The following is a 12,255-nucleotide window of genomic DNA, read 5'->3' on the forward strand; positions in this document are numbered from 1 at the left end:
CGAGGTTGCTCTTCTTTGATTTGTGCTTCGCCCTCGTCTTCGTCATGCTCCTCTGGTTTGTCATCTTCTGCGCGTTTGGGTCGGGCTACGGCCTTGTCTTGATTTTTATGAGCTTTCTTCTCTTTGTTCTTGCCCCTTCTCTTGGCGTTGTTCTGCCTAGGCCTTGGAAGTTCGACGTTGGCTGTTCTGTTTTCGTAAGATGAGAAGATGGCGTAGACCAGATGCCTGCAGTTCCTCATATCGTGCGCCTTGAAATTATGGTAGTTGCACCATAGGTTTGGCTCGGTCGGGCCAGGATTCAAAGTTGAAGGCGCCGAAGAGGTCTACGGCTTCTCGTCGTTCTCCCAGACGTTCCAACCCTTCTCGCGCACGATGACAGTCGATCCCGGGGGCGGGTTTCTACCTTCGACGACATAGACGAAGCTTTTCTGATGATTAGACTTGTTGCCCGTGGCGTACTGTCGGGGTTCTTGGCGTGCCTCAGGAGCTTTTGGAGCAGTCGTCGGTTTAGCGGCCGCATTCATTTTCTTGAGTATCGTTGTTGTGTCTTCTTCCATTCGGATGAAGTTGTTCGACCTTGCGATAGCGTCTTGAAGCGACTTGGTGGGGTTTCTGTAGAGATCCTCGCGAAACAAGGACTTGAAGTAGAGGGTATTCATCAACGCGTCAACGACGATGCTGTCCGGGATATGCACCTTCGAAGCGACAGCTTTGAACTTCTCAATGAAGTCGCGGAGACTTTGGTTCGCTCCCTGAGATAGGTTCCAAAGGTCGGATAGGGTCGCTCCTTGTCTCGTAAACATAATGTACTGCTTGAGGAACACGGACGTCAGGTCGTGAAAGTCGTTGATGGAATCTCGTTCCAATCCAGTGAACAATCCAAGGGCTGGTCCTTGAAGACTCTCGACGAAGAGCCGACAATAGCCAGCGTCTCTTTCCTCATCGGAAAAGTTAGTTTGACCCATCGCGATGTTGAATGCAGTGATATGGTCAGTCGGGTCTGCCTTTCCGGCGAAAGTCGGAAGGCGGATTTTCTCGGCTGGTCGGTACCGTACGTCGGTGATTCGTCGAGAAAAGGGGGTTTTTAGGGTTTCGGCGAGGACGCGTTCGATTAACGGAGCCGAAGTAGGTCCTTCAAGCATTCGGTCTTTCATGTCCAGGAACGACTGCTTAAGCTCGGCGAGTTCCCAGATGGTAACGAGATCTACGCCACCGGGTGTTTGAACCTGGGCGACGTTTGTGTTCATCATGTTTTCTGCGCCGGCTGTTCGGTAAGTGTCGAACAGCTGTTTTCGGACCGTCGAGGCCGGATCTCCTGAGTTTCCGGCCAAAGGAGCCAAGATGGCGGCGATGGTGGCGAGTTGCTCGTTCGTCGCCTTCTGGACGGCGTCTTGCTGTGCCATCCTCTCGAGTATGGTATCTGCGAAGGCCGCTGCTGTCGGAGCGCCTTCAGTCGTAGGTGACTCGTCATCGGACGGCGAGTCAGATCGAGCCATGATCTTTGCTGACGCTACTCTGTCTATCCCACGGTGGGCGCCAACTGTTTGAACTGAGACTGTCGATAAACTAGTAAAGAGAAAAGGATGAGTTCGTCGGTGGGTCAAGACAAAGACGTGTTTTATTAGATCAAGTGAACGCTCAGTCGTATTACAAGGAGGGGAAAACAAGGAAATGAACCAGCGAAAGCTGGTTTGCCGGAGAATACAAGTCGGTGAGAATAAGATGTAAAACCCTAGTTTCTAGCCGAAAATAAGTGTGTGGTGATTTGCGGATCCCTCCATCGTTGTCTCTCCTCCTCCTTTTATAGACGGTCTTCTGTTGACCTAATTTGACTTGACCTAACGGGCCTTCTCGACGATTGGGCCGAGGTGTCGGGCCGCTGAACCGAGTCGTCGAGCCGAAGACTTACAGTCGTTTGCTCTGCCGGCTGGCTAAAAGTAGTCTAAAGTCGAGTCGACTACTGGCTCGCGATTCGACGAGACGAGCTCATCTGTTTTGATCAGTGTTTTTAAAACCGGACCGGAAGCTGAACCGGAAATATTTTGGGTCACGGTTCAATATGGTTCGACCGGGTCAAACCTGGTTCAATAATATGGTTTAATATTTTTTTAGTATGTAAATATAAAAGTAATATTAGTAAACATGATGCATAGTTAAAATATAAATCAATTTTGAACATAAAATATTATAAATATAAATTAGTTTCTTGTTTATATGGATGATTTATAGATTTTCGATAGTTTTAGTGGTTTTTATTGGTTTAATAACTTTGAAAAATAATCCAGCTATGTGGCCGGTTCATGGTCGAACCATTTACTAGACCAACCCGGCTATATAACCGGTTCACGGTCGAACCCGGTCCAACCATCAAATCGGTCCGGTTTTAAAAACACTGGTTTTGATCATGTGTGAGGACAATCATCATGTGGGCCTTTTGGGAGGGTTAGGCCCATACCCGACAGAGAGGGAGCAAGCAACCGAATCAACCTTTTCGGCTTAATTAGAACAGAGCAAATGAGAATAAGATAACATGCTCAGATGTTCTATTGCCCCTCTTTATCTTATAAGCCAATCTATGAAGGACCTTAGTAAAAACTATTTTCTTTTTGAATTATTTTTAATTCGAAAAACTGGATGATTACATTTTTGTCCCCGATTATTAACCCTAAATATCTATGAATCAGTTTCTATTTACTAATTCTCCCATTTTTCATTTTCTTTCTATCTTCCTCAACGCCTCTTTTCTCTTCCTCTCTGCAACTTCTCTTTTTTTTTTGTTTCTTCTCCTTTCTTCTTCGATATAAAATCCGATAGTAAAGATTTCTTCTTTCTTTCTTCGTTTTATATCTAATAACCACATAATCAAAGATGGAAGATAAGCTACATCGGTTATAAAGTGCTTGTGGTTGAACTTGATATTAGATCTGAAAACCAGAAAAAGAAACAGATCCACGGTGGCTCAGCCTGATGTGGCGACGAAGAAGGTGACAAAAACAGAGAAAGAGATCGGATATTCTTAAGATCTATTTAATTTTAGGGTTTTTATTGTTCTGGTGTTTTTTCGATTTAGGATTGTTAAATATATTTCTGGGTTTTTATGATTTAGGGTTCTTATTGTTCTTGTTCCTTCGTGTTTGTAATTTATTTTCATCTTCAGATCTGGATTCAGTATAATTTGGTATTACTCTCGGTACAACTAACTCAATAATACTTAGTAGAACTCAGTAGTACATAGTAGAACTCAGTAGTACTTAGTAGAACTCAGTATAACTAATAGAACTTAGAATAACTAGTAGAACTCAGTCTAACTAACTCGAGTAGTAATCAGTTTTACATAGTATAACTCAGTAGAACTTGGTATAACTGCATTTAGTAGTACCAGTCAGTAGTACTTAGTTAGTAATACTTAGTAATAATCAATATAACTTACTATAACATAGTATAACCAGTAGAATTTAATATAACTAAACATTAATAATATCCACTAGAATGAAGTATAACTCAGTAAAATTATACCGTATAATTTAAAATTTAAATTAAAGCAACGAGGGTATAGGAAATCTGAGATCCATTATCTCTGGGGGCAGTGGAGAAGTTGGCTCGTATGCCAATTCCTTCATTCGGCAAACGCAGAAAGGCAGTCGAAGGTCTTTCGACGGCAAGAAGCAAGACATTGGATGCGTGTTCTTGTCTCGTGATTTCATGAATAATAATGGTACAAACTCTCTTAAGATTCTTCGAATTTGGTATCTGAAGCTCAATAGTTATCGAGTTTTTATTCTTGCAGATCCGATTCATATTATTGCAGAACTGACAAGGCAAGACCCGTCTTGCAAATTACTATGTTCCTCTTGAGGAGTCTGAGAAACACAAAGTCGAATACGAGGCAAGATTCAGTTCCCCCTCTCTCCCTCTATGCTTCTCATCTGATTTTTTTTTTTTAATTTCTCTCAGGTTCACAGATTGGTGGTAAATCGCGACTCGAAGTTCACCAATTTCGTTGAGGTATGTGGGTTTTTTTGCTTTAGCAAGATTAGGGTTAATTATTTTGTGTTAAAAAATTAGTTTGGGCATCAAATCGAGATTTTGCAGAGATAGTTGTAGGAAACAATCGAAGTGGCCTTTGAGATGTGTTTGTATAAGCTGAAGCTGGTTATGGTTTTAAATCACTTTGAATCATTCTTCTTGCATATGTTACTGCATCACATAGGTGTCATTCTCTAATTTGGTTGCCAGTAATTTCATGTAAACCTTTTTTTTTGTTGCAGTTTAGAACGCATAAGGTTATATACAGGCGCTATGCAGGCCTGTTTTTCTCCTTGTGCGTTGACATAACAGACAATGAGTTGGCTTACCTTGAATGTATCTACTTGTTCGTCGAGATTTTGGACAATTTCTTCAGCAATGTCTGTGAGCTTAATTTGGTTTTCAACTTCCACAAGGTACCCCCAAAACATCACAAACTGTGTTCCATTAACTTATCCACCTCACTCAAATATTGTGTAACTGTTTCTTCTGCCACCTATGACTAGCAAATTCTTCAACTAAGGGCTTCCTGGATGATTCTTGTTTGGCCTTAGCATACTGATGGATAATTATTGTTACCTCCGAAATTTCTATGTGTTCTTTGTTCTATTTATTTACTTACTAATTCACAATGGTTAGTGATGATTCTTCTTTGGCATTATCATATCAAGCTTGCGCTTCGTACTTTGTTAATGTTTACTAGTAATTCACAATTGTTGTTTCATTTTAAGGTGTACTTAATACTCGATGAATTCATTCTCGCTGGAGAGCTTCAAGAAACAAGCAAGCGATGCGCATAAAACCTTTTTTTTTTGTCTTCTTATCTCAGAGCTTTTTTTTTCTCGCTTATTGTTGGCAGCAGTAAACTAAAAAAAGTAGCCATTAAATCTCTTGCATGTAGGCGATCATTGAGAGGATGTCAGAACTGGAGAAGCTAGAGTGATGAGATTGGGAGATTAAATGTTAGCCAAGAAGGAGAATGAGCAGTATGCGTCTTCTGTTTTGCTCTTTTCTTTATGTTCGGTCTACCACATTTTCTTTTTGCATTTTGATTTATTAAACCGCAAATGGTAACAAAACATATATTTGGACTGATCAAAGAAAGAAACTGATGGAAGTCAAATTGTGTTGCTTTCACTTTAAGACTTGAACCGAAGGAGAGAGAGAACAGAGAGAGAGAGAGTCAGTAGAAACCCTAGCCACCACGTTTCTCCGGCGGCGTTGTCGCTGTGTCGTCGTCGGAGAGTCACACTTTACCTTCTTTTCTCTCTTTTTTCTTTTGCCTTCGTTAACGTCCCTTCCCCTCAGCGAGATGCGTGTGAACTCTGGCTTCTTCGGCTCTTCAGATCTCAGATCTGGCCGTGTAGTGCGGTTTCCGAGCTTCTGGAGTCACAGCGAGTTGAGTCCGGATGGTGTCGTTGTCGGAGGTCGGCTTTTAGGGTTGGATTTTGGATGGAGCTATTTTCCCCTTATCGCTCTGTGTACCTCCGTAGATGTCTAATCTGTGCCGTGGTCGCTCTCCTCCGAGCTTCAGTGTTCTTTTGCAGGTGTTAGTGGATGAGCTCCGGTTAGTTTCGACATCTGAACCCGTCTTTTCTTCATTCCGGAAGAACTGAAACTCATGCTCTAGGAGATGTTGTTTCGCTCTGTTCCGGCGGCTCGGTTTTGGAGTCAAGACTACAAACTCGTGATGGAAAGTCTTGTGTGGCAGTTTACGCACCAGTTTGGTGGGGAACCCGTTTCTGTGTTTGAAAAGAAATCTGCAACTAAGGTATCTTCTCATTATGTGGTTTTTTTGGCTTGGAATCCATATAATAAGGCTGGGGTACGACTGATATCTGGACGGGATTTGAAGGTGAAGTATGCGCCTTGGCGTTGAGTTGGTATGATCCAAGCTCTGAATGTCAATTAAGTGGTGATCTCCAGCAAGGTCTTAGTTTGGAATTCATCTGTTAAGTCTAGTTTTCAGTTTTAGTCAATGCCCGTGTAATTAGTGGTTTAAGGGACAGTTCATTTTCACCATTTTGGTAAAGTGAATTTGTTTCCATGGTGGTCAAAGTGATAGGTAGTTAGATGAGGCAATGTAGGATCCAAATAAGTGATCTTAGATGATGCTACATCTACTTCCATATATCACATTGTGGTTAAAGCCTCTTGAGGTATTGTGGTCACAATTGTTTGTATCAAAACATTTGGTTAATGATAAGTTGATGTTGAGTTAAAAAAAAAAAAAAAAAAAGAAAGAAACTGATGGTACGAGTGAGACATTGTATTCGAGATACCCGTCTTCTTTCAGACTGATTAAAAAAAAAAAAAAGAACAGTTGATAGGTAAAAAACCTCATGTTTTGTGAATGAGATTTTAAGAAACTCTATTTTGATTACGTAATGGCACTTGTCTATTCGACACAATTCTGATGAAGTCTAATTAATTAATTTCATTGAATTTTCAATATAGTTCAGATTTAAGGTTATTAATTTCACCACGAAGGTTTTGGTTTACTCTTTTATTATATATACAATTAACTCTTTAAATAATGTAAACGCATTGGGTTTATCATGTTAGCTATGTTCTTTTCATGAACGCTGCAACCAGCGTCAGCGTCAAAAGCGTCAGCGTCAAGAAAATAACGCTGAATGAGATTTTAAGAAACTCTATTTTGATTACGTAATGGCACTTGTCTATTCGACACAATTCTGATGAAGTCTAATTAATTAATTTCATTGAATTTTCAATATAGTTCAGATTTAAGGTTATTAATTTCACCACGAAGGTTTTGGTTTACTCTTTTATTATATATACAATTAACTCTTTAAATAATGTAAACGCATTGGGTTTATCATGTTAGCTATGTTCTTTTCATGAACGCTGCAACCAGCGTCAGCGTCAAAAGCGTCAGCGTCAAGAAAATAACACTTATAAGTGAATCAATGCCAACTTGTTTTTCAGTCGCGTGGCAAGCAGCAAAGAATGAAACTAACGCTGGAAATATTAGTGTTAGCTATGTCTCGATTTTGTATCTCAGAAATTTTAGTAGCGGCTACTTTAATTTTCGGTTCCGTCTAATTTGGCTCCATCGTAGTGTGTTATTCTGACGCTGACGTTGATCGCAGCGTTCATGAAAAGAATAGAGCTGTTGTGTTGTTTTGCCCTATGAGTATTTTTATATCGGCAAAAGACCCATTCAGTGTCAACTAGAGACCAAAATACAAATCAGTATTTTCGAGGATGAGAAAATATACCTGAAAAGTCAAATGTACTAAAGATACTTTGTTCTCTACAAAACAGATATTAAAGATTTTCGGTTTTCTTTATTTACATGTTTTTCGAATGAATGTTAAATTTTTATTCATAAAAAAAAAATTGTTTACATCAAGTGTGTCTTTATTTTTAGAGAAAAAGATCATACACCTTTACTACTTCTAACTATGTCTACCTCCTGTAAACTATTTACAATCTTGTTCCAAACCAATATTGCAAAATGCCTTCAAGACCCTTTAGTCTTTTAGACTGCACAAGGCTGAGCTTGTTTCGGATACCTTTATCAATAAGCTTTATCAGAACATGCAGAGGCAAAGCTTGATCACCATGTCGACACTTATTACGTTCTCTCCACAGCGTGTACATGGTGGCTTGGAACGCATATCTGAGATAGAATAGTTTCTTCTTCTTCATTGACGAGTCGATGATCAACCCTTCAACTGCAACCCAATCAGTGGTGTATGAGCTTTGCAAAATCCCTTTAATAAGATGTTTCCAAATCTGAGAAGAGAATGAGCACTCAAAAAATAAATGGTTTCTAGTTTCTTGAGCATTTTTGCATAGAACACAAGTTGTGTCAACACCGTGGCTCCAGTGAGAAACATGATCCATTGTGGAAAGCAAACTTTGAGTAGCCTCAGAAAACCATATACTCCTTGCCCCGGTACATTGCGCCTTAGTCTCTCTTGACAGCATCCATGTCTCGTGAGTCAAAAATTTGGGTTTGAAACCTGAGTTCCCCCTCCACAAATCAACATTGTCCAGTGCAATATTCTGCTTCCCTTTAATAGAATCCAGTTCCCTTTTAATATCATTTACTAGAGCCCTGCGATGCCTACTTTTCCTCCGTTGATTTTTAATAGCTTCTTCCACCGTGGCATTCCTCCTTATACCATATCTATTATACCTCCACCACCCAGCAGATCAGACATCACTCCCAATTCGGACCACCTATCATACCAAAAGGAAGTATGACGCCCATTTCTTATTGCTTTCATGTGGAAAGTCTTTGCTAAATCTCTCAATTTTAGCATCTTCTTCCACATCCAAGAGCCTACTTAAGTTTTACCACTTACTTCCCATAAACTTTTCTTTTTGAGCAGATTGGTTTTTATCCACTTGCCCCAAAGCGACTCTCTTGCTAGCATTCTCCATATGAGTTTCAACCTGTAAACTAGATTCACTTCTTTGAGTGCTCTAATGCCCAACCCTCCTTCATCTTGAATCTTACAAATATCCTGCCATGCAACCTTTGGACCCATGGATATAGTTCCGGGCCTGTCCAGAGAGAAGCTTAGCAGAGCTGTTCAATATCTTTTATACATTTAATCGGTAGTCTAAACACAGCTGCCCAAAAGTTGACCCATGGATATAGCTCCGGGCCTGTTCAGAGAAAAACTAGATTCACTTCTTTGAGTGCTCTAATGCCCAACCCTCCTTCATCTTGAGTCTTAAAAATATCCTGCCATGCAACCTTTGGACCCATGGATATAGCTCCGGGCATGTCCACAGAAAAGCTTAGCAGAGCTGTTCAATATCTTTTATACATTTACTCGGTAGTCTAAACATAGTTGCCCAAAAGTTGACCATGCTCATTAAAAAAGATTTGATCAGTTGCAGTCTTTCCGTATAGGATAGGAACCGGCTTGTCCAAGTACTTATTCTACTTCTGATCTTTTCAAGAAGAAGCATATAATCTTGTTTTCTCATGGCGTGAGTCATCAGTGGTAATCCCAAATAACGGACAGGTAGATCACCCTCAGCAAATGGAATATTTGTCAAAATCCTCATCCTCTCTCCTTCTGATATACCAGCCATGTAGACAATTGATTTTTCTAAGCTTATAGAAATACCCGACCATACAAAAAAGTCATCAAAGACAAAGAGATCCCTTTCTATTGATTCCTTTGAGCCTTCCACAAATACCATTAGATTGCCAGCGAAGCAAAGATGAGTGAGAGAAAGAGATTGGCATCAGGGATGAAACCTAAACTTCTTCTCCATCACAGCTTTGTCCATTTTATAGGAGATAACATTCATGGAGAGAACAAACATATAGGGCGAGAGGGAGCAACCTGTCTCAAACCTCTAGCGCTTTGGATGTAGCCTGCTAGATCCCCATTAAATTGCACCGAAAGATGAGTGAGAGAAAGTGATTGGCATCAGGGATGAAACCTAAACTTCTTCTCCATCACAGCTTTATCAATTTAATAGGAGATAACATTCATGGAGAGAACAAACAGATAGGGCGAAAGGGAGCAACCCTGTCTCAAACCTCTAGCACTTTGGAAATAGCCTCCTAGATCCCCATTAACTTGCACCAAAAAAGAGGGAGTAGTGACACACAACTTGATCCAATGAATGATTTTTTTCAGGGAATCCCATTGCCACCAAGCTGTTTAGAAGAAATGACCATTGCACAGAGTCAAAATCCTTTGAACTATCTATTTTCATCACACATCGTGGGAAGACCGAGTCCGTGTGGTAGTCCTTTACTAAGTCGGAGGCCAACAACACATTTTCCATGATAAGTCTACCTTTCACAAAAGCTGATTGGTTCACTGATATTATCTTATGTAAGATTACGTTCGGACGATCTGCAAGAATTTTTAACACAACTTTATATAGCACATTGCAACATGCAATGGGTATGTAGTCCCTCATCTCTAGTGTCAGATTTCTTTGGGATGAGTGCTAAAATTGTTGAGTTGATATCTTTTGGAAGGAATCCCTTCTTGAAAACAGACTGAACTGCAACCATAAAGTCGTGGGCTATCACTGGCCATGTAGTTTTGAAGAATTCACAGGGGAACCCATCAAGACCTATGGATTTGTTTGATGGCATAGAAAATATCACCTTCCTTATTTCCTCCACAGTAACCTCTACTTCCAATGCTCTACAGTCTTCAGTGGAGCATTCGAAGTCTAGTAAATCCCCAGCTCTTCCTCAGTAGCATCATGATAGCTTGATGGAACCTGATTAAGAAACTCTAAGAAGAATTTCTCTGCATCAATCTTGATTTCCGAGTGATTTCTTGCCACACTTCCATCTATACATCTAATCTCTCACATGGTATTTTGTGTCTTGTCCTGATTGAATTATGAAAAGTCTTGTTATTCTGATCTCCTACTTCCAACCAGTGAAGTTTTGACCTCTGCTTAAGGAAAACCTCCTCTAATTCTGCAACATCTAACCACTTCTCATAAGCTTCAGCTTCCTCTGAATCGCTTCCATGTTGGGACTAGAAAGAGTAATTTTCTGTTTTTCACAAAGAATAGTGTGTGCTTCTTTTTCTCTTATAGTAAGATTCCCAAGCTTCTCTCTACCTAGCTCTCCAATAAGCGGCTTCAGATTCTTTAGCTTCTTTGAGAACCGAAACATTTCAGATGTAGAGTGGAATAATTTCTCAGTCAACTCCTAGTACTCCTTGACTATAGGTAGAAAGTCGGGTAACCTACCTATGGCATTGACATATTTACATGGTCTTCTAATTTTCTCCTTGGCTTGCAGCACTCGAATCTTACACCTCATGTGATCAGAACAGCCACCCGGTAAAAAAACAGAGTATGTGTTTGTGAATCTGTGCATGGCCACACTATTCATTAGAACCATGTCCAACTTCTTACAGACTAAACCTTCTTCTCTCTTGTTACACCATGTGTACAATGGTCCTTGATATCCCATGTCAGTGAGTTGAAAATGAAGAACCATCTTCTGAAAATCTCTCATTCCATTTGGTGATCTCGCCAAACTTGAAAATCTCGATGTTCGTTCAAATCAAGAATCTTGTTGAAATCTCCCATAATCATCCACACTTTGCTTTGAAAAAGTGGAGAGTTGGAGTGATGACAAAGATCCTCCCATAGCTCCTTTCTTACTTCCACATGATTGCTCTCATACACAAAAGAACATAAGAACTCCTCTTCGTCTTGCAACGCAACTGAACATGTGATCAACTGATCCGCTTTGTAAACCAGAGTCATAAGAACGGTCTCTATCCAAAGTAACCAAATCCTACCACCCCGACTGTAACACCCCCAAACCATTTTAGGCATAGGTCGAACCACCGGCCAACAATCAAACAAGAACATGACCGACGGGCCGACCGTCTACCAAGGTTCGGGAGCGCTACATGACGGGTTAACAGCCGATCTGGCCAAGGTCACGAAAAGTGCAATTCGCGACCAGGCCAGTCTGCCCGCTAACACGTCCCGTCAGACCAAAGCCTAAGGCTTCTCAACCCGTATCCCAATCTGACGTTGTGTTAGCTTGGACAAGCTAATATCAGAAACAACAAGGCATTTACATAAAACATCGCTTTATTTATCTTATATAATATCTGGTTTTCAACACACAAAATATTACACAAGTAGTGGCATGCCAAGCGAGAAAAAGTACATACTTATAGTCTGAAAGCGTCTCAAGCAAAAAGATACAAATCTACACCAGCCAGCCTAGCCTCCCGCGACCTCTACAAACTCGCTACTGGTCACCCGAAACAACAACGAGTGAGGAGTGAGTAATCTAGCATTACTCAGCGAGTTACAATCCCCAACTAACAAATACAACCCCTCGTTATCCCACCCCAAGCAATCTAAAGCGAGAGGTTCACCTAACATAAAATCAACCCAATTCAACGAATAATAATAAGCAATATCATAAATACGCAGCTGGAAAAAGATAGTAAGATAACTAGCATATGCTAGCTCACCACCAACTCAACCTTGAAATAAATTACGGTTTATCAACCCAAAACACGATTTAATATATATAACTAACTCAGACCCTGGTGACGTTAGGTTCCTACTTCACTATCGGCAATATCCTATCTCCCTACCACAAAGGCCGGAAGAAGGAACTTTCAACCGACCGCGGCCCACAGTCCTTCGGGTCACCGCGCGACAGTCCAAAGTCCTTCGGGTCACTGCCACATTACACCGTCGTGTAATACTCAGCCATAGGACATG

The 12,255-nt window shown here is 40.7% G+C and overlaps 1 protein-coding gene and 1 pseudogene across 1 annotated transcript; one reads left to right on the top strand and one right to left on the bottom strand.

Annotated features, from left to right (window-relative positions):
- Window positions 1-323: 323 nt before the first annotated feature.
- Window positions 324-1,496, bottom strand: LOC106338288. The gene has a single exon (XM_013777305.1). It carries the CDS (start codon window positions 1,494-1,496, stop codon window positions 324-326), a length of 1,173 nt encoding a protein of 390 aa, XP_013632759.1.
- A 2,108-nt stretch (window positions 1,497-3,604) lies between these two features.
- On the top strand, window positions 3,605-5,163 carry LOC106338289 (annotated as a pseudogene).
- The last annotated feature ends 7,092 nt before the right edge of the window (window positions 5,164-12,255 follow it).

This window comes from Brassica oleracea, chromosome C4 (assembly GCF_000695525.1).
Source record: "Brassica oleracea var. oleracea cultivar TO1000 chromosome C4, BOL, whole genome shotgun sequence".
Lineage (NCBI taxonomy): Eukaryota > Viridiplantae > Streptophyta > Magnoliopsida > Brassicales > Brassicaceae > Brassica > Brassica oleracea.